The 25,621-nt window shown below is 45.2% G+C and overlaps 2 protein-coding genes across 3 annotated transcripts; one reads left to right on the top strand and one right to left on the bottom strand.

Moving 5' to 3' along the window:
- Positions 1–5,658: 5,658 nt before the first annotated feature.
- Positions 5,659–17,467, bottom strand: eno3 (enolase 3, (beta, muscle)). Of its 2 annotated transcripts, none has more exons than XM_040140795.1 (14): positions 17,337–17,467; positions 13,546–13,635; positions 13,227–13,322; positions 13,040–13,098; positions 12,810–12,879; positions 11,327–11,460; positions 10,960–11,076; positions 10,698–10,803; positions 9,938–10,135; positions 8,721–8,797; positions 8,396–8,520; positions 7,476–7,584; positions 6,100–6,158; positions 5,659–5,925 (listed from the first exon to the last, which is right to left on the bottom strand). In XM_040140795.1, exons 2-14 carry the CDS (start codon positions 13,628–13,630, stop codon positions 5,856–5,858), a joined length of 1,305 nt encoding a protein of 434 aa, XP_039996729.1. In that variant the 5' UTR covers positions 13,631–13,635; positions 17,337–17,467; the 3' UTR covers positions 5,659–5,855. The 2 variants fall into 2 exon arrangements, with proteins under 2 accessions (XP_039996729.1, XP_039996728.1); XM_040140794.1 differs by lacking the exon at positions 17,337–17,467 and adding an exon at positions 14,207–14,228.
- A 4,500-nt stretch (positions 17,468–21,967) lies between these two features.
- pfn1 (profilin 1) lies at positions 21,968–25,612 on the top strand. Its single transcript, XM_040140877.1, has 3 exons — positions 21,968–22,140; positions 22,340–22,481; positions 25,394–25,612. The coding sequence occupies exons 2-3, from the start codon at positions 22,341–22,343 to the stop codon at positions 25,610–25,612; spliced, it is 360 nt and encodes a 119-aa protein (XP_039996811.1). The 5' UTR covers positions 21,968–22,140; position 22,340.
- Positions 25,613–25,621: the final 9 nt, after the last annotated feature.

Here is a 25,621-nt window from a genome sequence, read left to right as displayed (position 1 = left end):
GTGTTCATTACAGTTCATAAACAATATCACTATTAATCATGTTCAGTTTATTATTGCAGAGAACCAGAGCTTTGAAATACGCCCCCCTTCTCTGAGCCCCCCACCCCCACCAGCCCTGCTCTGTTTGCGCTTTCACTTCAAGACTTCAGTTTGTTTCTGGTTTCATATTAGGTCGGATTACATTAGATTTGATTGATTAGATGAGATTACCTTGGATTTTACATCTTTAATGTATGCATTCAAATAGCATGGGATTATCGTTTAAGGATTATATTAGATAAAATGTGTCTATTAGACTATCTACATTTGATTACATAGGATTTTTTTTAAAAGATTACATTGTTCAAAATGGATTAAATAAATGTAGACAAGACTGTATTTTAAAGGATTGCTTAGATCAGATTTGACTGGAGTTTTTTAATCAATTTAGATCAGAAAAAAAGATAAGATTAGATTTTCAGAAACTGAATTAGATTTGATTTTTTTCAAAGTTAGATTAAATGTCAGAACAGTTTTTATTAAATGAGATTGAATTAGATTTTTTTCAAATTTGTCAATCAGATTAGACTAGATTTTTTTAAATTGGATTAGATTATTTTTAATGAATGCGATTAGATAAATCAGATTTAATCAGATTTTTAAAAACTAAATTACATGTTTTATTAAACTGTGGCTTTAGATCAGAATAGATTTAATTATAGTTTTAAAAAATAGATTCTTTTTAGAGCAGATTAGATTTTGTTGGTGAAGTTAACAACTTCAGTCTATTCAGATTTTCTTAATCTACATTATTAGATTATTTTTAATCAATTTGGATTAGATTAGATTGATGAGGTTATATCAAATCAGATTAAATCATCAGAAACTTTATTGATCTCTGTGAGGTTGTTCCAGCAGCAGATGCAGCTTTGGAAAATTCTGAACTTTACCACACGTGAAGTGCAAACATATCAGTGAAAAGGATAAACAGCAGAACTTACTGACACAGAAATAAGAAGAGAAATATTCCAACAAATATACAGATTAAAAACAAAAATCCCAACAGACTCCAGAAGATCCTGCTGGTCGTCACTCAGTCATGTGTCCTGCCCAAAAGTTTTCAATCAAAATATTTTTCTCCAATAAAAATGAGTGATTATTGGTGTCAGATGATGTCGTAAAAGACTATAAAGTTTGGATGTTTTTTTGGAGGAGTTTGGTTTGTTTGTGTCTGTCCTGTGTCAGGACGGGTCTGTGGTCGACCTGCAGACCGACGCTTATATACGACCGATCGCTGTGATGTCACACATTCTTACTGCTGTCACCCCCGACGACAGTCTCTCTCTCACACACACACACACACATCATTTCACACTGTGTTTGTGTGTTTGTTGTACATGTGAAAACAAAAAGGTAAAAATATCAACCAATCAGATGCAATGATTCACTAATTGATCACCTGAGTAAGAGTTCATTCACAAATAAAACATCTCTCTTTAATCCTCAAGGCCTGGAGTCCTTGAGGATGTTCCAGGAGTACACGACAAGGTACCAGAAGTCAATGGAGAGGCTAAACGGGTCCTTGAGTGGGTTTCAGGGGTTCCTAATGTTTTATGCCGATGCCAGAACAGGTTCCTGGTGTCCTTGAGGGATTTCAAGGTCCTTTAGAGTTGTTAAGGAGGTTGCAGATGTCTTTGAAGAGGATCCTGGAGTCCACGAACTGGAGTTCCATGTGGGGGCTCAAACAGTTGTTGAAGAGGTTCCAGGTTAACTTGTGGAAGTTCCAGGGGTCCTTGAGTCAGTTAACTGCTAATGCAGCCTATGGCATAAGTCCTGTTGCCATGGTTACCTGCAGGTTGACACACCTGGAGCTCTGATTCAAAACTTTCTGACAGCACCATCATCTTCCTCATCTTCTAGCCAATCAAAGCCCAGAATTCTGTCTGTACTGAAAACGCTCTCTCTCCTCATGACCTCTGACCTCGGTCGTCCTGCCTCCTCATAAACCATCACCGTGGCGACCGGGTCGTCGATGGCAACTATTTCCTGTGGAAGGGGCGTGGCTACAGAGGTTCACATGGTCTGAAGGATAGGTGTGTATGTGTGTGTGTGTGTTTAATGACCCCCCCATCGGCTTTGTCTCAGTCAGACAAAACCCCGCCCCCCATTCAGCCTCCAACGTCATCGACCCTGCATATAAAACACACACGCACACACACACACACACACACACACACGGATAATAGCTCATCAATCACCATATTAGAGAGAAAGAGGTTGCTGATCACAACAGCGCAGGTTATAATCCTGTGTGTGTGTGTGTGTGTGTGTGTGTGTGTGTGTGTGTGTGTGTGTGTGTGTGGTGACGCACACAACATTCCTACCCCCCCCAACAGCGACACACACCCTGCTAACAACTCGACTCACGTCCTCACAAACCAGGTTAAACAAGACAAAAACTGTTCCAGGATACCTTGAGGAGGTTCTGGAGGTGGTTGAACAGCTTCATGGAGTCCTTGAGAGGGTTCCGTGGTTCCTCTGAAGGTTCTACAAATACTCGAGAGGGCTAAAATGGTCCCTGCAAACGTCCCAGGAGCCCTTGAAGGGTCCCACTGTCCTTTATAAGGTAGCAGTCGTTCATAGGGAGGCTACAATGGTCCTTGAAGATTTTCCAGGGGTTCTTGAGGGAGTGCTAAATGTCAGTGATGGAGCTGAAGTGGTCCCTGAAGAGATTCTAAAGGTCCTTAAGGATGTTCCAAGGCCCACAAGGAGGTTCCATGTGGCTTTGAAGGGTCTACAGGGGCCCTGTGATAGCTTATTTGAGTCATTCAGGAGGTTTCGGGGGTCCTTGAAGAGGATCCTGGAGTCCTTTAGAGGTACAGTCTTTGATGAAGTTTCATGAGTCCATGAGGAAGTTATAGGGGTCCTGAAACCACCAGATGTCATTGCAGGCCCCCTGAGTCCTTGAAGGGTTCCATGGTCCTTCAGGAAGTACCACATTTTTTAATAGATTTAGTTTGAACTCAGATTTTTCTTTGCACGAATTGAAATTGTGCATAAAACGGTGGATGGAAACAAAAACTAGGAGCTAAAAGAGGCTAAAAAGCTGCAGAGCTGCAGATGGAGAGAATTCACTGTCTGTGTTCACAACAACCAGAGACACGTCTACGTGACTCAGAGACATTTGAGGATTCAGTTACTAATGTTAAGTTCAATTTAAAGAGGTTGTGTTTCTGTTTTCAGAGCATCACCTCTCTCCTTCAGCGAAACTTCACACGGCTGCTGCTCATCACCAGGCAACAGGCTGCCTTCACCCCAAACTCCTCAACCTCAACAGCATTGACGTCACAACAGTGCATGTGTGTGTGTGTGTGTGGACATGAATAATGGACTCCAGTTGAGTGTGAGAAATCTTTGGGCTATTTCTGTTTTGTGTCGCTGCATCACAGATGGGTTATTTTTCATTCACAAAAAAGCTAAAATTAGGTTAATGTTCTTTTTTCATCAGAAGACACTCGTGGAACTGTTCACATTTATTTGTTGTCATTTATTGTTTTCTCTCAGTGAGAAAAATCCTCAGATATGAAAGTTTGAATGAGTTCATAATTCAAAAGATACAAAAACTGTTAATGTTTTGCTTGGACTGTACAACAAAGTTTGTTCCGTCCGGCCTTGAAGAGTTTCCAGGGGTCCTCAAGGAAATTCTAAAAGTCCTTGAAGATGTATGATGGGTCCTTAAAGAGGCTATCGAGATCTTTGGGGGGTTCCAAGGTCCTTGGGAAGGTCCCAGATTTCCATGATAGGTTCACTTGGTCCATGAGGAGTTTATAAAGGATCCTGAAGATTTTCCAGGACTCAATGAATCAGTCCTTTGAGTCGTTCGCTGATTTACTTTGACAATCATTAGATCTTGCGTCTGAAGGTTTCGGAAAGCGTCTCGCTGTTGCTCGTGTTTGCTAAAAATGGCAGAGAACGTCTTGTGGTAGCCCCTCCCATAGCCACTGACGTCAGTGGTTCCAACTTTTGGTCCGGCGTTTTTGTGGAGCTGTGTCGGTGCCACACTTTTTTTTGCTGGAAATGCATGGAACCGGTTCTAGATCACGCACCGGCACCGCATCGATGGAAAAGGGCTAATAGAGAATGAGAAGGCAGAACTGCGGCTTTGTAGCTCAATAGTTTGTCTCCGGAAGAACGTACACTTTGTAAATCTGCTTCTGTGCAGCTCTTATCTCGTTCCTTAGAAATAACCTTCTTTTCCACATACGTGACCTAAATATAAAGGCTGGCCCCTGGTACAGTTTATTGAAAACTGATTTATCTTTACTCCACAAAGCCTTGAGTCAAACTCCAGCTGAACAACCCAGACTCCCGGACACCAAATAATTAACTACGAGCAGCTACGGTTCATAGATCGTAGTTCGTCTGACCACTTTATTCTTGTTTGAGAACTTGGAACTTTCTGCTCCTCAACAACAAAATATCAAGAACTGCATATTTGGTCAAAGGTGACTCTGACCTTCTGATATTTATTAAACCAAATAAAAAAATTTTGCCTCAGGGATGTGTAAGCTGCAAAAAACAGCGGGTAAAATGAGCAAACCACAGTTGACGTCTTTTTTCCAACCTGTTCCCTGTAACTGATAAATCAGTTCTGATGATTCAACGGGTTAGTACTTCAGTTTTAATGAGGCAGTAGAAAACTGCCATCTCAGCCTTTGACTTTAGTGGAATTTGTATAATTTGATGTGGTTAAGTTTCCTTTTAATCACATATTACATGTATTCAAATACAGATTAATTTACTAGACTAGTTCATCAGTTCAGCTGAGAGGACAGTTTGTCTGTAGATACTGAATTTTCCTGCACTTTTGATCGTCCAAACATGAGTACAAGTTTTATTCAAGGTCTGTGGCAATTTCTTTACTGTTTCTGCTCTTACTGCTCTCTGCCTTGTTGGGCAGTATTTTGTGTTATATTATAATTGTATTTATTGTGATTATATTTCTGTTACTGGGTATTATTATTGAAGCTGCACGGATTCAAGCGTCCTCTAGCGCAGGGGTTTTTAAATTGCTACACACGGGGAGGAAATTAAGGTACTTTAAAACATTTAGAGCTCCCTTGCTGCACTTTGCATCAATAATCACACTTATTCTCAGAATGATAACTGGGTCAGATCTGAACACAGAGACAGGAAGCAGATGTTGATATGATTCAGTCTGACGTCTACTTCCTGAGGAAATCGTGATCTCCGATCTCCGAAGCTCCAGAAATCCGAGTAGAAACCAGAAGAAAAAGAGGCTGCAGAACTTCATTCAGAATCTTCCTGTTTTTAAGTTTCCCTCAGTATCACAGTGATCCGGTGGCAGTTGTCTGAACATCCACGGCTACACTGAGAACAGGAGCTGATCACAGCTGGTTCAGCAGCTTTTAACGGGACAGTTTGACTGAATGGAAACAGATATAGGTTATAAAACCAGGCCCAACAGCCACAGCGTAACTCGCTGCCTTATAAGGCTTTATGGGAACTTTAGTTCCTTAACTTAGAGCATGATGAGTCGGACTTTGAACACCTCTGTTCTAGTGTATTTTAACACAACCAGTGGCATTCATGCGTTCATCATCACACACCATCAGAGTCGTGTTTCTTAAAAGACACTGTCAGTGAATGAAGCCGGGGTTGTTTTGTTCTTAAGTCTTTATTGAATCTTTGTGTTTTATGTAGAAAACATCATTAATGGAATTATAGCTGAGAAGGCAGGGTCAAACCCACTGTGACCTCTGACCTCTCACCCCCAGCTGTAGGGGGAGGGGCCTCAGGGGTCATCAGTTGTCAGTCAGTTGTCACGGCGACAGAGAGGAAGGCAGGATGGAGCTTTAGTGGATCTTTGGGTGGCGGAAGTGTTTACCGGCAAACTTGGCCTTGTCTCCGAGCTGCTCCTCGATCCTGCAGGTCAGAGGTGAAATCAGACGAAGGCTTTTATTTTCTGATATGATCAGCTGTGCTTTTACTTTGTAAACTAATCAATGGTCCTTTTATTTTGTAAATTAATCGACCGGGCTTTTACTTTGTAGACTAAATGATCAGGCTTTTACTTTGCAAATGACAGGAAGTTCTCACCTCATCAGCTGGTTGTATTTGGCCAGACGCTCTGATCTGCAGGGAGCACCGGTCTTAATCTGAGAGAGGGAGACAGGTAGAGAGAGGGAGACAAGTAGAGCGAGAGAGAGACAGGTATGGAAAGAGATACAGGGAGAGAGAGGGAGACAGGTGATGTATTAAGTGAGAGCATTGTGTTGGTTTCATCTATGTTATATTCTACCTGATCGTCTACCTTCCCGTCTGTCTGTCTGTCCACCTGTCTCTCTCCCTCCACCCCTCTGTCTGTCCGACCACCTGTCTCTCCCTCCACCTGTCTGTCTGTCTGTCCACCTGTCTCTCTCCCTCCACCCGTCTGTCTGTCTGTCCACCTGTCTCTCCCTCCACCCCTCTGTCTGTCTGTCCACCTGTCTCTGTCTGTCTGTCCACCTGTCTCTCTCTCCACCCATCTGTCTGTCTGTCCACCTGTCTCTCTCCCTCCACCCCTCTGTCTGTCTGTCCACCTGTCTCTCCCTCCACCTGTCTGTCTGTCTGTCCACCTGTCTCTCTCCCTCCACCCGTCTGTCTGTCTGTCCACCTGTCTCTCTCTACACCCATCTGTCTGTCTGTCCACCTGTCTCTCTCTCTACACCCATCTGTCTGTCTGTCCACCTGTCTCTCCCTCCACCCCTCTGTCTGTCTGACCACCTGTCTCTCCCTCCACCTGTCTGTCTGTCTGTCCACCTGTCTCTCTCCCTCCACCCGTCTGTCTGTCTGTCCACCTGTCTCTCTCTCCCTCCACCCGTCTGTCTGTCTGTCTGTCCACCTGTCTCTCCCCCTCCACCCATCTGTCTGTCTGTCCACCTGTCTCTCTCCCTCCACCCGTCTGTCTGTCTGTCCACCTGTCTCTCCCTCCACCCGTCTGTCTGTCTGTCCACCTGTCTCTCCCTCCACCCCTCTGTCTGTCTGTCCACCTGTCTCTCCCTCCACCCGTCTGTCTGTCTGTCTGTCTGTCCACCTGTCTCTCCCCCTCCACCCATCTGTCTGTCTGTCCACCTGTCTCCCTCCACCCCTCTGTCTGTCTGTCCACCTGTCTCTCCCCCTCCACCCCTCTGTCTGTCTGTCCACCTGTCTCTCCCCCTCCACCCATCTGTCTGTCTGTCTGTCCACCTGTCTCTCCCCCTCCACCCATCTGTCTGTCTGTCCACCTGTCTCTCCCCCTCTGTCTGTCTGTCCACCTGTCTCTCCCCCTCCACCCATCTGTCTGTCTGTCCACCTGTCTCTCCCCCTCCACCCATCTGTCTGTCTGTCTGTCCACCTGTCTCTCCCTCCACCCCTCTGTCTGTCTGTCCACCTGTCTCTCCCTCCATCCATCTGTCTGTCCGTCCACCTGTCTCTCTCTCCCCCTGCCTGCCTACCTGTCCGGTGCAGAGTCCGACCACCAGGTCAGAGATGAAGGTGTCTTCAGTCTCTCCAGAGCGATGGCTGACCATCACACCCCAACCGCTCTTCTGAGCCAGCTTACACCTGAGAGACAGACAGGGAGAGAGGGAGGGAGACAGGAGGGCGGGAGGAGACAGACAGGGAGAGAGGGAGGGAGACAGGAGGGCGGGAGGAGAGAGACAGGGAGAGAGGGAAGGAGACAGACAGGGAGAGAGGAGACAGACAGGGAGAGAGGGAGGGAGACAGGAGGGCGGGAGGAGACAGACAGGGAGAGAGGGAGGGAGACAGACAGGGAGAGAGAGAGGGAGACAGGGAGAGGGCGGGAGGAGAGAGACAGGGAGAGAGGGAAGGAGACAGAAGGGCGGGAGGAGACAGACAGGGAGAGAGGGAGGGAGACAGGAGGGGCGGGAGGAGAGAGACAGGGAGAGAGGGAGGGAGACAGGACGGCGGGAAGACAGGAGGGCAGGAGGAGACAGACAGGGAGAGAGGGAGGGAGACAGACAGGGAGAGAGGGAGGGGGAGACAGACAGGGAGAGAGGGAGGGAGACAGGAGGGCGGGAGGAGACAGACAGGGAGAGAGGGAGGGAGACAGACAGGGAGAGAGGGAGGGAGACAGGAGGGGCGGGAGGAGACAGACAGGGAGAGAGGGAGGGAGACAGGAGGGCGGGAGGAGACAGACAGGGAGAGAGGGAGGGAGACAGACAGGGAGAGAGGGAGGGAGACAGGAGGGGCGGGAGGAGACAGACAGGGAGAGAGGGAGGGAGACAGGAGGGCGGGAGGAGACAGACAGGGAGAGAGGGAGGGAGACAGGAGAAAAAATGTAAATTGAATTTTATCTTTGACTTTGGGCTCAAACAGACAAATAAAAAGACAGACAGACAGACAGGTGTCTTACGCCTGGATGGACTCGGTCACCGAGCCGATCTGGTTGACTTTGAGCAGCAGACAGTTGCAGGCCTTCTTGTCCACCGCCTGCTGGATCCTCTTGGGATTAGTCACCGTCAGGTCGTCTCCTACGATCTGATTGGTCAAAAAAAGCACCCAGGTGAGTGGCTTTAATGGTCGTGCAGCCATTTTGGGGAACTTTCTCCCCTGCAGTCACACACAGGTGCGGATTCGTTCAGTGAAGACTTAATCACATGACGGTTGAGCTTCGTCACATCCCTGCTGACCTCGTCTCTGACTGTCTCTCTGTGTGCATACCTGTCTGTCTGTCTCACCTGGATGTCCACAGAGGAGGTGAACTTGGCCCAATGCTCCCAGTCATCCTGGTCAAATGGATCCTCAATGGACTGGACTGGAGAAAGACGAGCAGACAAAGTGAAAAACAGCAATTAAAGAGTGAATTCATTTAGTGCAGAACAAGTCGTACTGACCCCTGCAGGTTCACAGCTGCTACAGAGCTTCTCTTGTAATTAGTTAAAAAAAATCCAATGCAGAACTTCCACTGGAAAACTGCCATTTTTCAAATGCCTGGGAGTCTCCAGATGTTATTTTATCCTTTAAATATCTTTGCTTTTCCATGAAATCCCAACATGTCGTTAATAAGAAATGGTTTTATAAAGTATCAGGGTTTTTAGGGGATGTGCCCTTGTGCTGATTAATGGAGATTCTCATAATTCAGTCGTTTTTAACAAATTCACGACAGCCGTCTTGAATTCCTCTTCTTCTCTGCTTTTCTTTTGCTCACTTGTAACTCGAAAGTCATTTGTGCTATACATACACCATTCATATGTTGATATGTATGCGAATTTTAAAGAATTACTCTTGAAAAACACAGTTATTTGGACACAAATGTTACACATCTCCTCCAGTTTTAACGCTGCCGAGACAACTGATTATGTTGTTATGTGTTTAACCATTTGTAGATGGATGTTATGACTTTTCCTGTGGATATCTTGAGTCATTAATATTCAAAACAATCAGTACTGCACCACTCTCAACGGTGCAAAGTCTCATTACAATGCAGGCCTATTCACTCCCATTGTATTTATGACTCAGCATTGGTATTCGTAACAAACTCTATTCATATTTCAAGTTGTTCAGTATGAGACTATGATCAACTTTGAATAACCTCATTATTATGTCTTAAGGGCCTAAAGGGCCCTATTATCTATAACTCAGCACCTATATATGGTACAAACGCCGTTAAAATGTCAAAATATTCAATATTCCACACTGATCAGCTGCCAATAACCCTACTATGAGGACAGGCACGGCTTTTAAGTTATGTACTACAATGCATTGAAGTGTTTTAGTCTCCCTTCATTCCCATTACATCTATAACTCAGTTATTACGTGAGGATCAATACGTTTTTTTGATGATTATAAAGTCGTCTAGAAATTCTGCCGATCAGTATCAACTGGAAATGATTCTACTAGAAACTAAACAACAAGAATCTTTTAAAGAAATGAAATATCATGCGTGTGTTTTTACCGGGGTAGTGCTTGATGAAGTCGCGGTACAGATCTCCCAGCTTCTCTCCGCTGATGTGTCTGGATGGGTCATCGGGGGACTTGAAGTCCAGGTCGTACTTCCCGTTGCGGAAGAACTCGGAGGCTGCCACGTCCATGCCGATGATGATCTTGTCGGGGTAGCCGGCCTTCTCGATGGCGGTCTTCAGCAGCTCCAGAGCTGCAGGGAGAGCGATGCAAGTGTTGGAAACCTGTGTCGGCGATCGGTTAAGATGGATCGTTCTGATTTAAGGAAGTAATGGACGCGGCGGAGGTGAGTCCTCCGCGTCCATTACTTACACCCAAAACACCCGAAGTGGCCTTTTAGTCATGAAGCCCCGCTCAAACCTGATGAGGCTTTTATGACAAGTTTATACATCTTGTGACAGGAGGAGCTCAGGCATCATCTGTTCAGCTCTCAATATCCGCAACCATATTTGTGACAAGAGCTATGACCTAAATATTATTAGATGACAGTTCAACTGTAATATGAAAGCAGTGAATACAATATTCACTTCTGAGAGGCCGTAACTGGAGATTTTCTGCCATTTTTGCCTAAAAAGTTACATTATTTACGTAATCATGATTTCAATTCTTCAGCATGGTGCCATATCATTAATATCATGACAAGATACTATCAGAGCAAGATTTAAACTGGTATTTTCACAAATGGTATGATAGGACACACCCCTGACGTGTCGACAAAAAGATCAGTCGGATTGACAGACAGGTGGATGTCTCACCCTCATTGTTCTCCAGGATGTTGGGGGCGAAGCCTCCCTCGTCTCCCACGTTGGTGGCGTCTTTACCGTACTTTGCCTTGATCACATTCTTCAGGTTGTGGTAAACCTGAACACAAACAGCTAGAAATTCACTCTACTGTATACAGCGGAAAGAACGCAGCAGAACAGAATCAACCAAACACTGGAAAAATACAGACAAGTTTTTCTTTTGAATATCAACAATATAGCTACTGATAAAGTGCTAAAGCTAAGTGTGTAGCACCTCAGCTCCAATCCTCATGGCCTCGTGGAAGCTGGTGGCTCCAACTGGCAGAATCATGAACTCCTGCATGGCCAGCTTGTTTCCGGCGTGGCTTCCTCCGTTGATGACGTTGAAGGCCTGCAGTGGAAAGGAGAACGTTTATAAAACACCTTGAATTGATATGGTTTTATTACCCGGCCATGTTAGTTGTCCTCTACAACTAACACGTCTCACCAGCCAGCTAGAGAAAGACTGGTTTTAACTTTTTGTTGGCAACATCACTTATGAGCCACTGACGCAGATTCATCAGAACTAGCTTATTGATAATCAATGTTGAAATAGAAGTTGCTTAATTCATAAATATTCATTCAAAGCCACCCCCACTCACAGGAACAGGAAGTATGACGTCTTTGTGTCCGGCGAGGTCAGCGATGTGGCGGTAGAGAGGAACTCCCTTCTCCGCCGCTCCGGCCTTGCAGACGGCCAGCGACACGCCCAGGATGGCGTTAGCACCGAACTTAGCTGTGGAGAGACGGGTGGGTCAGACAGGGACAGAGAGAGACTGGATTTTTGAATTTACAACAGAGCTTTATTTCTAGTTAATTTTGTTTACAACAGTTTTGCTTCGATCATAAAATCTCAAGACAAAATCAAAAGTCATAAAAAAAAGAACTTCAAAACGTTCTCTCTGACTGAACACGGCATGTTCACGAAAACTTCTCTTTTTTGTCAGTCAGTAAAACTCAAATTCCAGCCTGAGCCGAGCTGCCAGAAACCCAGTCAGCATCAGAACCGCATCCCCTGACCCCTCACACAGTTTTCCCTAGTTTTCCAAATACCTAATTTTGGCCGGTCCTGAAATGAAATGCTTTAGTGTGTGCACAGACCTTTCTCTTTGCAGAGTAGTGTGGACCGTAGATAAAAAGACAAAAAGAAAAACGTTCTCCGGAGCCGTGAAACCATGACTGCAGGAACACAGAATAAACAGATGGCGTATCATTTCTGTCTGCGCGAAAAAAGGACAACTGTCCCCTGTGCCGGGATTGAGGTGCACCAGATACCTGGAGGTTGTCTGTCCGTTTGTCAACGACGGCTTTGTACAGGGACCGCCGACAGCCCCTCGGGGATCATCCCACGCCAAAAACCTCTGTCCACCTTGTCACCTTCACCCCTGCCCGAGAGCGCAAGTTTGCAACCTTCATGCTGATACAATAGGCTGCTTTTTTACCCCGAGTCTCAAAGTCTCCAACTGTCCAACAGCAGGAGAGACAACCAGGGCAGCAAAGACCCACATCACCCCATAGGTCAGATAGAGTAGGTCTTCAGCAAATGCTCTGGGAACCTCTGGCGGGGAAGCAAAGACCTCCTCCACCAGCCTGTGGAGCAGTCTGTTGGATCTGATGTTGAGCTGTCCAGCTAAGTCAGGACAGCCGAGGTAACACCGGAGACGGCGACCCGGGTGAGGGGCACGGCGAGCGGGGAAACCTGCAGATAGACGCCGCTCAGAGAGACGCCTCTCGTTATTGACCCAGCAACGAAACGCTCTTCCTTCAGGAAAACAACCGAACCCCTGCTCATCCTGGAGGCATAGGAGAGGGTTGGCGCGTCCCCCACGGTCCCCCACAGCCCGGAAGGCCGCCTCTACTGGGACAGCTGGGTCAGGTCGAACCTGCACTCCACCCGCCTCAGAGACAGGGATGGCTCCACCAAGCACACCCCAACTACACTGACAACAACCACAAGAAACTACAAAACATTCACACACTAAACACGGTAGAAAAACGAGAAGAAACCGCGCTCTCCACCGGCCAACTCCCAGCATGCAGCGCAGAGAGAGAGAGAGAGGTGGAGAGAGACGGACAGGTCCTTACATTTGTTCTCAGTGCCGTCCAACTCCAACATGAAATGGTCGATCTTCTCCTGATCAACAACACTAAATTTCTGGAGAGAAAAGCGGAGAGAGAGAGACGGGCAGAGGGACAGACAGGCAGACAGTTTAGGCCTCAAAAACAGGTCTAAAGAGCCACTGAGGAAGTGCTGTTGTCTTGAATCACACCGACTTTACTCTAAAGTCCATGTCATTCATTGATGACACTCATACCTTCTCAATCAGCTTGGGGGCGATGTCCTTGTTCACATGCCCCACAGCCTTCAGGGTACCTGCAGGGACAAACAAGAACAATAACATGTCCTGCTGAAAGTCACAGATTTCCAGGTTCTACCAGGAGGAGCACGGCAACAGGGGACATCTCAAAACTCAGCCTGTAGTGTCAGCGCCGTGCTCGTACCTTTGCCCAGGTAGCGGCTCTTGTCTCCGTCACGGAGCTCCAGGGCCTCATGGACTCCGGTTGACGCACCGCTGGGAACGGCTGCCCTGAAAAGACCTGAGAGACAGACAGGGAGACTGACTTGAGGGAAGGTGGGTTTTATAGACAGGCGGTTTCCACTTCTAAGTAGCCAACCAGGTTAACTTACTGGTCTCTCTCTGTTCTGGACACACTGAGTGTCTGAGTCGACTAACGAGAGGTTTCTTATGTTCAAAGGAAAAACTGAAAATATAAAACGAATCTATTGAGGCGCATATCCGTGAAGCCTGTGTGTGCTCACCCTTGGCTGTCCACAGGTCCACCTCCACTGTGGGGTTTCCTCTGGAGTCCAGAATCTCCCGAGCGTGAATCTTAGTGATAGACATCCTGACTGAGGGACGGGAGGGAGACAGAAAACAGAAAGAGGTAAGCTGTTTGAAATGTCTGCGTCAATGTGTGGACAATACTGTCACAATAAAAGACTTGTTTTTGTAGGAGTACAGGACCCTGTCCCCTGGATTAGGAGAGAGGGAAAGAAAACTGGTCTAAGGATTATTTCACAGGGACAGGACCCTGTTCCATGACTTATGGAACAGAAAAAAAACCCGTCCTGGGGTCATTTGAACAGAACAGGACCCTGTTTCAGGATTATTAGGATGGATCAGAACCCTGTCCTAAGCTGGAGGTCAATCATTGTTCTACTAAATATTGATCTGTTTCTGTTCCTGTGGTGAAAATGTTTCTAGGTCTTGTCCAGGTTCCTGCCAATAAAGGTTCTTTTAATTTGAATTATGACAGTTCATTTACCAGTGACCTTGAAAATAAGAAACAACTCTCGTTATGAACCAGAGGTTAAGCTCTAGACTCACTGTGTGTGTGTGTGTGTGTGTGTGTGTGTGTGTGTGTGTGGTGTGTGTGAATAAGTGTGTGTTGGTGTGTGTGTGTGTGTGTGTGTGTCAGACCTGCTGCAGAGATCCTGTGTAACGCCATGATGCCTCCATGACAGCAGGCAGCAGGCTCTGCCCACTATCAGACCCCGCCCACCCCCTCCCACACAGCCAATCACAGAGCATCTATCATGCCGGACGGCAAATGGGACCAACAGGAGAGAGGGAGAGACCATTCTGGTGCTAGAGGAGGGGGGCGTCAAAGCTTCCCTTCTCTTCCTCTGTGTCCTCCAGAGAGAGTTATTAATACAGTAAGGCTGGTGTGTAAAACCCTTTGACCTTTTCCCTGACCTTTCTACACAGGTCATGACTTCCTCATGTCTGCTATAGAGTTACAGTACACACACACACACACACACACACTTATATTAATGTTCTTGACATTTGAAGAAGTATTTGTGACCGTGAACTGATATCAGCCTCTCCAGACTCTGATAACTACAGGTCTGCTGTTCCTGAACCACATGACCTCAGTGATGGAGGGAGTATCCAGATGCTTTCGTTAGGTACAAGTTCTCACACCACACTGTAAAAATCCTGCATTGAAAAGTATAGAAGTATAATCAGAAAAAATGTACTTAAATAATGAAAAGTAAAACTACTCATTGTGTAGGAAAATATCCCATGTGCTGTTTTATATTGTATGATTAGATATTTTAATGCTGATGCCTTAATGTTTCAACAGCGTTTCAATGTTGCAGCTGGATGTTTGGAGCTGATTTGAACTGTTCTGTCTACGACTGCAACCAATGATTATTTTTATTATTAATTAATCTGCCGATGATTTTCTCGAATGTTTTGTAAAAATATTTTGTTCGCAAAAATTCAGAAAATAGCGAGAAATTCCGTCACAGTTACCTAGAGCCCAAAGGGACACCTTTGTCTTGTCCGAGCGACAGTCCAAAGCTCGGAGTGGAAGTATAAAGTGGCGTAAAATCGAAATAGTGAAGTATGAGTAGCTCTGATCTCAGATTCTGCTGATCTCGTCGTGGATGTAAACCTGTTCACACCAAACATGCCGTCCCATCCGAAATCCCACAGAACAATAGAGAACTTGGCTGGAGAATGGTCCAGTTATTACCAACCACCGTGGCTGATATTAATCACCCATATATGAAACATCGACTGTAGCTTTAGATAAACACCTGTTGTAGCTCATGGGCTCCTCTGGTACAACTAAAGCTATCGCTACCGCTTCTGACAGTGTTGTAACAGTATCAGTAGTACTGGTGTCTTACTAATATTGGTTGTGTGTTTAAAATTGAGACGGTATATTTTGCAGTACTGACAGTAGCCGTAGCCGTTTTAGCATTATTACTGTATGAACAGTAGTGGCAGCAGCGGAACAAGCAGTACCAGCTTAGGTAGTAGCAGAATAAGTGGAAGTAGGAAAAGTATCAGACTTCAGCTGTAATGGTTTCAGCGGTTTTACCAGTTGCTATGGTGGGTAAACACAAGTAGTGGTATCAGCAGTAGCAGTCACAGCTAAACTAGTGACCGTCTCAGTAGTTTAGCTGTGACTGTAACCGCTCAACTTCGATGTGCAAGTCTTAGCGCAGAGCAGACAGCTGAACAGATTCATGTGCTTCATGTCCGCTGCTGTGTGTTATGTCATACTCTGTGTGTGTGTGTGCTTTGATAGGTCAAACTTGGCAGTGGAACAACAGCTGCGTGGTTACTGAACAACTGAAACCACATGTGGCCTTTACAAAGACTTTAATGTACAAACACACAGGAAACAACAACTGGACAAACTAAATATACAAAACAGCATAAACCGATCAGCCACAACAGTGAAACCAGTGACTGGTTTTACTGGTTTTACTGTTGTGGCTGATCTGTTGTGGTTTATAAACTACAACTAATAATACTACTGCCACTGTAAAAGAAATGTGTGGTGGTTGTTAACATCCTTTTCCCTACAAACTTCAGATCAGTTTCCAGTACTGTGCCTTTAGGTACTCAGCATTTACGAAAATGGATTTCTCCTGTCCTCTAAAGTATCCAGTCGTTGCTCCCTTGTTCCCCACGGTCTTCTTTTCTTCCACTGTACCTACATTTAAGAACCAGCAGGATCCAGTCACTGGGACCGGATCCATACGGTGAAACCACGAGGTAAATCCTAGGCTGGATTATAAAGTCCTACAGAGAGATACAACATATTTTTGATGTAATGAATTTAGTTTCACTGTGTAATCTATTTTAGCTTATTTAGCTTAGACCTTTTAGCTCATTAAACAATGACTGAACCGTTTCTCCCTTATGAACCACCCAGGCCTCTCAGGTGGTCTGGGACAGGTCTACCTGCACCACCTGAAACCACCAGGTCTGCTTACTGTCCATAGAGTCCAGACTAAACCTGGAGAAGCAGCTATCAGTTTTTATGCCGTAGAAAACTGCAGGTCTCCGACTCTCAGTTCTTTTAAATCTGGTTTATTCTACTCTTTTAAATCCTATTTATGCCTCATGTTTATTTTCTTAATGCTTTCCATGTCTTATGTGAAGCACTATGAATTGCCTCGTTGATGAAAGGTTCTACACAAATAAACTGGCCTTGTGTTCAAACATAATAATATAATGTAGACAGGTTGTGATGTCAGTTTAGGAGATGGTTTGTGTCACCAAAGATACAGATATACCTTATATAGTTCACAGTACAAGTCTGTCTGTGGCTCCATCTGTCTGTCTATCTGTCTGGACTTTGTGCCTTTGCTGTTTGTCAGATTTTAGCCGTTCAGCTCTGCTCTTCAGCGCTTCGACCTTGAGGCTGCTGAATGTCAAAGCCCTGAAGGTTTTTTGTCTTTTGCTTCAGATGAAGGATCAGAAACACGACGAGATTTGGGGAAAAATGAGCGTCTGCAAATATCAGATTTAACACGACACCCAGCGTGCCAGAGTTCCTCTGAAAACTCCTGCAAACTAAACTAGACTTTTAAAAGAAACGCTGGAAGTGGACCAGGTTTGGCATGTTACCAGAGACACTAGAGACACTTTTGCAACAGAATGAGAACCTGGAAACAAACAGGAAACAGTTTGATACACTCCCCTCAGTGACAAAAAAAAAAAAAAAGAAAACAAAAAACCTCAGCAGTCGGTTCAAAAAGTGACCAACCAGAGCTGAGAGCTCGGTGCTGTTACAGCCTACCTGGGTTGTGTTGTTAGAGAAGAAAGGGGGTGTCGTCTTTGGCCGTCTGTCTGTCCGTCTGACTGTCCGACTGACGTGGAAAGTGTCCGTCTGTCAGGCTGCAGGGTTTTTATAGACGCTCCCTGATGGGGGGAGGAGGCTGGGTGGAGAGGCAGGGAGTGTCTACAGGGGACAGGACTGCAGGAAACCGAAAAACCTGCAGCACAGAGAGCTGACACAGGCACTACTCTGATTCTAAAATAAAGGCACGGACATCATTATTTAGTTCAGGAGAAGAAAAGAGCACAAACTGGAAAAAACACGGTGAACCAAAAAATGTTAAAAGAACACAAAAGGAACATCCGTGGAAGAGGACTTTTTAGTCTCTATGCATTTTTGGGGGGTCATCTTGTCTCTTTGTAGCTGTTGTTAGTGGAAGAGATTATTTACATAATTAGACTATATATAAATATCTATTTTATATTTTTATTGTGTTAACAATAGCTGCACCAGTTTGGATTGTAGCAGTATTTGCACAATCAGTATTAGTGGTGTTAGCATTATCAGCATATTAGCAGTATTATTAACAATAGTTCTAACAGTATTAGCATAATAAGCATAATAGCAGGAGTTGTAGCAGTATCAACAATACCACTTTGTTTGCAAGATTAGTAGCAGAAGTAATAGTAATTGAAGCAAAAGTTCCAGCAGTGTTAGCAGTGTTAGCATTAGCAGCAGTAGAAGGGTTAAACCCCTCAACTTTGACCTCCAACATTTCGGACGGAACACAGACAGCTGGACAGGTTTCTTCAAAATGTCCATTTTGTATCATGCTATTTACAAATCGATTTCCATAAATAGTATTTAATTTTTCGGTGTTTGCTTCCTCAAAATTCAGGTTTCAAGAAGTCTGTAGAATAAACTTTCAATCTCAACCTTTTTTTAAATGTATTTATTATCATAGTTTTTATGGCACAGGTCCGCTTCTTTAAATAAAATGTGGTTGCCATAGTGGAAAAATGGTCAACCAAGACAAAGTTACTCTAATCCCATTGTGGAGTATTACTGTCACAATGAATATCTGAGCAAAAGATGTAGCAAATGATGCAAATTCAAAAAATGCCCTAGAGGAGTTGTATGAGTTCATCAGCAGTCAAATGACAACACAACAGGTTGGAGTTTTTATTGTGGCTGGTGATTTAAATCAAACACACCACAGATCTGTTTTGACTAAATTCCTCCAGCTTGTCCACATCCAAATTAATGTAAAGAAAATTTGATTTTTTTATTAATAAGAAACAGTGTGTACAGATTCACTACTGAACACCAAACAAATCGTATTATAATATTATATAATAATTATATATATGTGTGTCACATTGTACTTATGTCAGTGGCCTGAATAAAACTGGTGTGAACTAGTGTGACGGTCCCTAACTCACATAGAGAAGGTCAAAGTTCATCTAAAGGGGAAATGTGAGACCGGCTCAGCATTCACTGCAAAGGGCAGTAACCCCAACACACACACACACATGCACATATGCACAGACACACACACACACAAGACACCTTACCCTTTACACTCACCTTTAACTGTATTTCACTCACACACTCTCTCTCATACACACACACACACACACACACACACACACACACACACACGGTGTGTCCCCTGTAGCCTTTACTGCAGGCTAAATATAACTGCACATGACTTTGGGGGGGGGGCATCTCATTTTATCTATACTCTTTTATATTCAACAGTGTGTTTTTGTCTGTTATTGTAGTACACTGGGTAGTAATATTCCACTATCAACAAGCTGCTGTATCAATAAAGCACATGAATGCAGGTCACAAACTGTACTTTGATGTATTTGTACATGAGTATTTTCTGCATACTGTCCACCAGCAGGTCAAATTGTAGCTGTCCCGCAGCAATAGTAGTAGTGGAAGTAGAAGTAATCTTAACAGCAGCTAATTGCAGTAGTATTATAGTGGTACATTTTACTGCTGTGTCTAATACTACAATTACTGCTGCTGCTTGTAGAACATTTGTACTACTACTGTAGTGCTGCTGCCATAATGGTACTACTGCAGCCTCTTAGTGATGAACTGCAGTAATAGGAATAGTAGTCGTGATTCTGTTAACAGTAGTAGCAGTAGTAGCAGTTGTAGTATCAGTAGTAGCAGTAGCAGTAGTAGTAGCAGTAATAGTAGCAGTAGTAGTAGCGGTAGTGGTAGCAGTAGCAGTAGTAGTAGCGGTAGCAGTAGCAGTAGCAGTAGCAGTAATAGTAGCGGTAGCAGTAGCAGTAGCAGTAGTAGTAGTAGTCGCAGTAGCAGTAGCAGTAGCAGTAATAGTAGCGGTAGCAGTAGCAGTAGTAGTAGTAGTAGTAGCGGTAGCAGTAACAGTAGCAGTAGTAGTCGCAGTAGCAGTAGCAGTAGTAGTAGCAGTAATAGTAGCGGTAGCAGTAGCAGTAGTAGTAGTAGCGGTAGCAGGAGCAGTAGCAGTAGTAGTCATGTAGCAGTAGTAGCTAATAGTAGTAGAGGTAGCAGTAGCAGTAGTAGTAGTAGTAGTAGCGGTAGCAGGAGCAGTAGCAGTAGCAGTAGTGGTAGCAGTAGTAGTAGCGGTAGCAGGAGCAGGAGCAGTAGCAGTAGCAGTAGCAGTAGTAGTCGCAGTAGCAGTAGCAGTAGCAGTAGCAGTAATAGTAGCAGTAGCGGTAGCAGTAGCAGTACTACTACTACTGCTACTGCTACTGCATTTACCATTTGTATGCGTGCTAGTATTTGAACTCCTGAGTACGTCTCTCTTTCTGCCCTGACATCTTGAAGGATCAGTCTGCTCCTGCTGCTGTGAACACTGACACTTGGGATTCATAACCTTTAAAGGCTGAACACATGATGAATGAATGAAAGCAGCCACCTGAGTCGCTCACGAACACTTATCCATTCATTCATGCTGGACGTGTTCGCAGTAGGAGTACACGGAGTACACGGTGTGGCGGCACGGTGAAGTGTTTCTACTCTCACCTCCGTGAATCGTGCAGCAGCGAGTTGGGGCAACCAAGTTTTAACATGTTGCTCCGACTCTATCTCAGTCCTGACATCTGCAGGTCTAAACTAGCTGAGGTATTTCAGTGCGTGTGTGTGTGTGTGTGTGTGTGCCTGTGTGTGTGTGCGTGTGTGTTTGTATGTATGTGCGCGCGCACTGGGGAATGCAGCATGTAGCAGCAGAACAGAAATAAGACTCATCCATCAGACAAGAGCATCTTCATAAAAACACACCTGAATGAATTGGCCGTTAACTTTACCCTTCAACGATACGGATTTTAATTATTGTCATTTTAAGAGCTGCCATTTTGATGCTTATCAGTGCTGAACTGCAAGCCCCAGAATGCATTGCAGGCACAGCGCACCCACGGGTGGATGACTGAGCGGGCCTCGCTGCTCAGAGACAAAACAACTACAAAGATGTGCAAATCGACCACAAGAACCGGAATAACGACAGAGAGAAGCTACGGAGCACGAAGAAGACGCCAAACGGCTCGGACTTCGTTAGTCTGGGGTGCCGGGGGCCATTTCACGCGTCTCTACCCCGGTGCCCGTTGTCTCGGTGCTCAGGCGGAAGTGGTTTGTGTGTGGAAACCAAGCAGCTTCCTGCTCGCGGTCCTACAGTCGGTCTCAACTCGTGCTCTCTCCTGTACCTGCCCGTTTGCAGGCCGCACGTAGACAAACCCCGACGGGCTCCTCGGTCGTTCAGCCCCGTCCACACTGGATTTATTTCTGAGGTTAGGAGGTTAGGTGACCCGCCGACCCGCCGACCCAACCGACTCTTCGTTAAGCCCCTCCCCCGAGCAGCCATCATCCAATCGCAGCTCAGCGACGACGCTCAGCGATTGTGTTTCTCCACATGCGGAAGTGGTTTACAATGTCGGGCCGCCGGCTCTAACTTGGTTAACGGTTCCCGAACGTTTCCTCGGCGCCAAACTACCTGACACGATGTCATATAAGTTGTCAGTTTGTCTGCATTTTGTCGAAGCAGATGATCGAGACGTCGAGTGTAAACTTTGCCACCAGCAGTTTCCCCATCAGAGCTCAACAACCAACATGGCAGACCATCTTAAAACGGTCGTCTGCTTCGTCTGCGTTAGGAGGCTCCGTCACAGTTCCCGTTTGACGCTTGAGGCTTTGAGTGAATATCCCCCAGTGGCTCTTGTTCTCGGATCACTGGGTGAAATAGTTCGACTTTCGGAAATCCCACCAACACGGGCAGGTGGACGCCGCTCGGCTCTGCGTCTGTCGTCGTCGTTTCAGTAGAAGACAATCGGGTTAAATCGGCCGCCGGGGAGAGCGCACTCGGGGCTCGGTGGCGGCCGAGTTCATCTACAGGTAACGCGCAGGTTGTTTCTCCCTGCGACCGATCGACCGATGGAAGAGCAGCCACGATTCCTTCGCTTGACCACAGACCTAGAACGTGGATCTCTGCGTAAAGAAAGCACATTTAGCCTCCCCGCTGCTTCACTTGATTTTAATGCCTAATCAGTCCTAACAAGGGTAGAAGCACAAACATTTGTGTGTGTGTGTGTGTGCTGAACTACATCTACATCACTTCACATTCGAGTTTACTGCACACACTTCCTTGTTTTTTTACTTCCCAGGTGAGACAGAGAGAGAGAGAGAGACACTGGGTGACAGTGAGAGAGGCAGGAAGCTGCCTGCAGGCTGGGAGTGGTCGGACGTATAAAAGACGACTCTCTTCCTTCTTTCTGCATTAGACCGCTCTCTTCCCCTCCTTCCTTACACCTGAGACTCTGAGACTCTACCTACACAGGTAAGCGGATGTTGTCCTACGCACACACACTGAGAGAGAGACGATCTCTCTGAATTATCGAGTATCGATTGGGTGATTAATCAGGCTCTTTCCTGGATTCATCTGACGCTGATTCAGACACATTTAGTGGTTGTCGGGCAGCGAGTGGGCGTGTATATGTGTTACTGATCTGTGTGTGTGTGTGTTGGTTATTGATCAGGATGTCGTGGAACGCATACGTCGATTCCCTGAAGATGCCTGACGAAAAAGGGATTGTCGCCGTCGAGGAGGCAGCACTCTGCGGGATACTACCTGGGAAAGAGGGTGTGTGGGCCAGCTCGGAGGGACTAGCCAGCATCACAGTAAATACACACACACACACACACCAGACTTTCCAGCAAGACAAACTCCTCAAAAACTTTACTTTCCAGACTCAGAAATACAAAGAAATCACCCTCAACCTTCGCATATTTGCTGCCTGTGGTATATTTGTCAGCGCTCAGGTTTTACATCGCATGCAAAAGTCAGTCCCCAGGAAGAACTTTTCTTCAAAGATCCAGTCAGCAGAGTGAGACACTTCCACTTCCTCCTTCAAAAATCGTGGGTCCGGTGCATGTGATTGTTCAGTTGAGGGATTACCTCTTGCTCCCGAAAAACCGATTTACACATTTAAAACTGTATCGTCGTTACGCTTAAAACAACTTGTATTTGATTTTCTCATTTTTCATTTTGGGGACACGCTTTTCAGCTGAACAGCACTGGCTTTTTTTTTCTTCTAAATCCCCCCTAAAGTGAGCTGATTTTCCACCCACTTTAGAAAATGGCTTATTGGGTTTTTCTGCTGGTTAAAATGAACTTTGTTGTGGCATCCCGCCAGGATTTTTTCTTCTCAAATTTAGGGTCTGACTCTCACTTTTAGACACGAGGGGAAACAAGTTGAAACTTCTCAGCGGATTTTTTGACTTCAGTTAAAACAGGCTTCGATATGAGAGCAAGGGAACCTGCTGGGAGGGACACGCTTTGCATTGTGATAAAGGAGATGCGAACAAAAAGCCCATATTTCATTTTTCTAATGTGCTGAGGTGATGCGGGAGCTCCGAATTGAGAGTTGCGGTACTTTAGATACAGATTCGCTCCAGAACAAACCCAACCATCTCACATTTTTTTGGTTTGAGTGTTAAACCTTCAGTATGAGAGAAGATGCCTCGCTGGGATGGATACCTCTTGTGCTGGGATAACAGCTATGAATTCTGGTTACAAAAACACACGTTTTCCTACGACTTTTATTCATTTTTCTACTTTTCCGAGGTGATTTCTGGAGCTCAGGTCTGTGCAGCAGGACTGTAACCGTTGTGTTTGAAGTGATGGATACATTTTTTTTCTTTGAGGTTTTGTTGAGCAGCAGCAGTTGCACATCGTTTCCTGGCGTTTCTGTGGTTTTTGGTGCTGCAGGCTAAGTGTCGCTTTAACTACCTTATAAGGACACGATGTTGAAAAGAGGCAAATACAGGAAGTAGAGACGATCACTTCTCAATTCTCTCTCTCACACTCGGAGGTGAGGGTGGAGAGGCTCAGACACGGTGCTGTCATTATGCAATGCACGCATATAAAGGCATGTGTGAGGCAGGCACACACACGCAAACGCGCGCGCGCGCGCACACACACACAAGTTTTCGCAGCTATCTTTCTTAGGACATTGCATTGACTTCCATTCACAGCCTCACCCGAACCCAAACCTTAACCAGGACCTCAGAAATTACAATTTGCTTCAGTAGGACCCTGCTTCGGTCCCCATGAGGACTACTGGTCCTGACTAGGTCGGTGTTTATACTAGAGAAGGTCTCAGTGAGTTTAAACAAAAAGGTGTACACACCTGCAGGGTTTGTTTGTTTTCAACCTTTGACCCTTTGGATGACTGACATATAATAAATTTGCTAACTCCTAACACTAACCTAAACCTGGTCTGAACCAAAACCAGGTTTCAGCTGCTTTCACTGCTACACTTCAACTGAAAATTTCTGCAACTGACACTTCAACCCTCTTTCAGTTTTTGCACGTCAGCACTTCAACTGATTTTTACGCCACTGCCTACAATTTGACCGACACTTTAACTGCGGTATCATGGTGTGTCTTGTCTGTGGTATGACCGAAAGAAAAATGCATGAATTGAGGATGACGATTTATTAAATACATCCTTGCGTCGTTTTATGAGAACAGGATGGTCAAACAATGATCTGTATTGATAAATGAAATGAGTCAGTAACAAACATGTACAAACATGAACATGCTGTATACAGTGTAGGGCTGCGACTACTATGATCTTCAGTATCAATTAATAATTCAATTAAAATAGCAAGAAAAGAGTCAAAATTTCCCAGAACCCAATCTGATTTTATCATATGTCTTGTTTTGTCCAACTAACAGTACAAAACCCAAAGATGTTCACTTTACTGTGACTTTAACGATTAATCGCTTATCAAAACAGTTGTTAATATTTTTCCTGTCGACCGACTTATCGATGAATCGACCGATTATTTCAGCGCTGATACGGTATGTTGTGTCCCAGAGTCAGCAGGACTCAGTCAGTCAGCAGACACTGTTGAACGAGACACAGTCAAACCAGCCAAACCAGTTAATTGGAATTCGTGGAGACACTGGAGGAAGCACAGCCTGCCCTGCAGCTACAGAGCTACCACCCCCAACATGTGCTGCCCACATGCCCTTCGGCCAGGCACGGTGTTTGAACCGACAGGAGAAGTAAAACACAGACGCTTGTGGAAGCGAAGCTCAAGTTTCATTTGAGACGCAGTATTATCTGGGCCTTGGTTCAAGTGACTTTTTTTTTTCTGCTAGGCTGGTAAAACACGCAGTTGTCCACTTGTCGTTTCTAGTTGGCTAATAAAGCGCGTAATCGTCCACTAATTATTTCAAGTAGGTTTAAAAAAAAGTGCAATTGTCGACTGCTTATGCGTAACATTGGTGGAGTGACCCTCTGATGAAAACCGTGGCTGAAAGAAAACAGTCACAGAGACCATATTTTATTAATAAAATAATCAGCGTCTAAGACACTTTACCATCAACCTTTTTTGAAGGTGTCTCCTTCCTTCCTCTGTGTGTATTCATTGTTTGTAACATTTACATCTCATTCAAAAAGGGCAGAAATGGTCTGGTGAGTCGTTTTTCTGCTGGGTAGTTCAGGAGGCTCTTTATTTGGCTTCTATCTCAGGCCAGATGTGATGATAACTGTCTGTTTCTCTGCCCGTTTCTCCCTCAGGAAGATGAAATCAAGAAGCTGGCTGGTGATAGGAAGGATTTCGGCCAATGCGGCCCCTGCATTGCGGGGGTAAAGTGCAGGATGATCCGAGATAGCATGGATGATGAAACGTTGCACAGCCTGGACTTAAAGACTGCATCAGACAATGAAGGCAACACCTACAATATATGCGTAGGAAAGAGTGAATCAGGTAAGAACACCCTGCCTGAAAGGCATTAATCAGGGCAA

Source organism: Xiphias gladius, chromosome 12, assembly GCF_016859285.1.
Source record: "Xiphias gladius isolate SHS-SW01 ecotype Sanya breed wild chromosome 12, ASM1685928v1, whole genome shotgun sequence".
Lineage (NCBI taxonomy): Eukaryota > Metazoa > Chordata > Actinopteri > Istiophoriformes > Xiphiidae > Xiphias > Xiphias gladius.
The sequence above is the reverse complement of the archived record's forward strand: the minus strand, read 5'-3'. Positions and strand labels throughout refer to the sequence as shown.